This window comes from Cyprinodon variegatus, unplaced genomic scaffold (assembly GCF_000732505.1).
Source record: "Cyprinodon variegatus isolate N-32 unplaced genomic scaffold, C_variegatus-1.0 Scaffold105, whole genome shotgun sequence".
NCBI classification, from domain to species: domain Eukaryota; kingdom Metazoa; phylum Chordata; class Actinopteri; order Cyprinodontiformes; family Cyprinodontidae; genus Cyprinodon; species Cyprinodon variegatus.
The window spans coordinates 663,927-666,539 of record NW_015150558.1 but is presented as its reverse complement, the minus strand read 5'-3'; the positions used below and the strand labels follow the sequence as shown (position 1 = coordinate 666,539).

Here is a 2,613-nt window from a genome sequence, read left to right as displayed (position 1 = left end):
TGTCTTCCTGCAGAGCTGGAGACGACCAGGAGTGTTTTCCTCACTCGACTTCCACACTGAAGATTGTTAGCCGGTGCATTCGCTGATCGGCAAAAATATTGGATTTTTTTATGCTTCCAATAGAAGTCAGGAACTGATTCTGGTCCATTTCTGGTTTAATAATGAAATTATGAAGCTGAACTTCAGCTACCAGCCTACAGATGAACTTCAGAACCTTCTGGAAGCATCATTAGGGTTTAAAACCTGCCTGTAAACCAGGATAGATGTTTTTGAGAACTGATTGATGCTAAATAGCGGTCTGTGGGGGTGAACAGGTACCTTTGTGCTTTTCTGTCCACCCATCCAGGGACGCAGGTCCTGGTTCGGCTCCAGGCTGCATGAATATGAGGGATAATGCAGCCTTGAAGCTGCAGGACTCTGATCTGTTTGGCTTGTTCAGCTGAATTTTATCTGCTCCTCCGTCCCATAAAACCTTCCTATTGACAGGCAGCCCCAGATCGACCCCCCACCCCCGCCCCCCTCCATATCCAGCCCACATTTTTCTTCCCTATGAGTATTAGTTTATTGAATAAGTGGCATCTGTTTTCCTGGCCCCGTCACCGTAAGGCGAGGTATTTCTCACTGACGCGCTGCGGTGATTTATACGCTGCTCTGACTCTCCCCGCAAAAAAATAAAGCTAAGCAAAAAATTTCCAATACATCCTCTAACCTCAACACGCATATAGATCTCATCTTCCTCCATCCATGCTGCACATAATTAACTTGGCAGATGTTATACAAACCCAAACACTTTGTCCACTCCAGTCCACAGACTCCCACTGGATGCAGCAGTGACAGATAGTGAGGAGATGAAGAAAGTCATAGATTACAGCCAAAATGTGTAAATTCCTCTGAACGGCTCACGTCCGTCTCTAATGTTTCTAATGATCAAACTATACCAGGATATAAACACACAGCTCAGCTGACTGCTATGCTAGAGCCCCGGAGCCCCAGCCTTTGCTGTCACTTCTTTTTCTACTTTGGATAGAGCCTTTGTTTTTAACAAAACAACCTGTCTTTTTAACAAAAATAAAATCGAGGATGACCCGGATGTATATCTGGATGCACAGATGAGCTGATGGCGCAGGACGGATTGTGCTTCCGGGACGGATCAGGTAGTAACAGGAGGAAAAACACGGACTTAAAACGCTCTGAACACAGATAGCTGCACCCAACCTCTGTTACCTGTGGCTAAAGTAAATGAGCGGAAAGAGGACAAAAAGCAGAGATTATTGGTGGGGACATGTCCACACCGGTCCTGTGGCAATAAGAGTCCAAGGGTCAGTTAAATCTGTCCCTCATCGTGGTTCTTACCGGTCAGGATTCTGTGGACAGACGTGCATCTGCAGCAGGATCCTCTGGGTGAAGGTTTTGAAACACTGGCCACACTTCCACAGATGCCAGTCGCTGAACTCGCTGCTCAGCTGGCTGGTGGAGGTCGGGCTGGCCAGGACTCGCTGGTTCTTCGACCCCAGCGGGCCGAAGGTGGAGTCGGACTGAACTCCGACCCCGACCTTATCCAGCAGGGAGAAGCTCCGGGAGCAGGGGGAGTGGGGGAAGACCATGGACCGCAGCAGGGCGGCCGGCGGGCTGGAGGAGGAAGACGAGGAAGGTTTGCTGTTTTTGCTGAAGGACTGGAGGGACTCATGCCTGGTCATGGCCTCCATCACCGTAGCTGGAACGTTCACTGTAACACAGAGAGAGCAAAACATGAAGGAGCTCAGATTAAAGGCTGACGCCGATTAACATGACAGGATCGACTTCAGGCCTCTGGATCCAGAACAGACGACGGTTTGATGGCTGAAAATGTTCATGAGGGGAAGACCATGATGCTGCATCATTATCAGGTGGTTTCTGCACCTGAACAGTCAGTTTAAGACCAGCAGTGACGGAAAAACGGGGTCAATTATTTTATTTATTAGCAGTAACGGATGTTTTCTGTGCAGCAGTACTTGACCTACAGCCGTTCTTCTGCTTTTTTATCCAAACAACCCCCTCCCCCCCAAAAAAAAGGTTAAAAAAAATCCACTGGACTTTGTTTCTAAGTTTGAAGACGTTTCTCTTCCATCCAGGAAGCTTTTTCAATTCCAAATGTCAGAAATAGCGTTTAGTTCCAGGTTTTATCCAGCAGCCCAACAAAGCCTGGTTTTTGTTTAGAAAAAATGCTAATTGGAACAGATGAAGGGGTCCCCCCCCTTTGGAATGGGGGTCATTGGTTTCTCAGCCTGCAATGCCCCATACCTGTCTATGTCTCTGAAAGGGGGGTCGTTAGAGGGAATTGTTGGCCTGGCTGAAAGTGGCGAGGTGTTTTGGTCCCTGCTCTGGGGTTTGGGGTTGTAATGATCGTGGGAAGGAATCAGTTCAATTGCTGCATTGTAGGTTTCTGGAAGCTAAAATCCTCAGGACAAGACTCAGCGGCACAACTATATAATCCAAACTGCAGCTACCAAATAACAGTGGCGCCACCAGGGGGCGGCCACCCCACTGGTCACCCAACTCATCAGGGGAAATTGTAGTAGCATCAGTTTAGCATTTCATCCCATTATGCACAGCCATTAGCATTAACATCACACA

General features: G+C 48.1%; 1 protein-coding gene across 2 annotated transcripts in view; it reads right to left on the bottom strand.

The window, feature by feature from the left end:
* prdm6 (PR domain containing 6) overlaps positions 1 to 2,613 on the bottom strand; it is a 128,060-nt gene that overhangs the window by 35,419 nt on the left and 90,028 nt on the right. For both annotated transcript variants that reach the window (XM_015374588.1, XM_015374589.1), the window contains exon 7: positions 1,354 to 1,726. In XM_015374588.1, the coding sequence (XP_015230074.1) occupies positions 1,354 to 1,726 (373 nt within the window). The remainder of the gene's footprint in view (positions 1 to 1,353; positions 1,727 to 2,613) is intronic.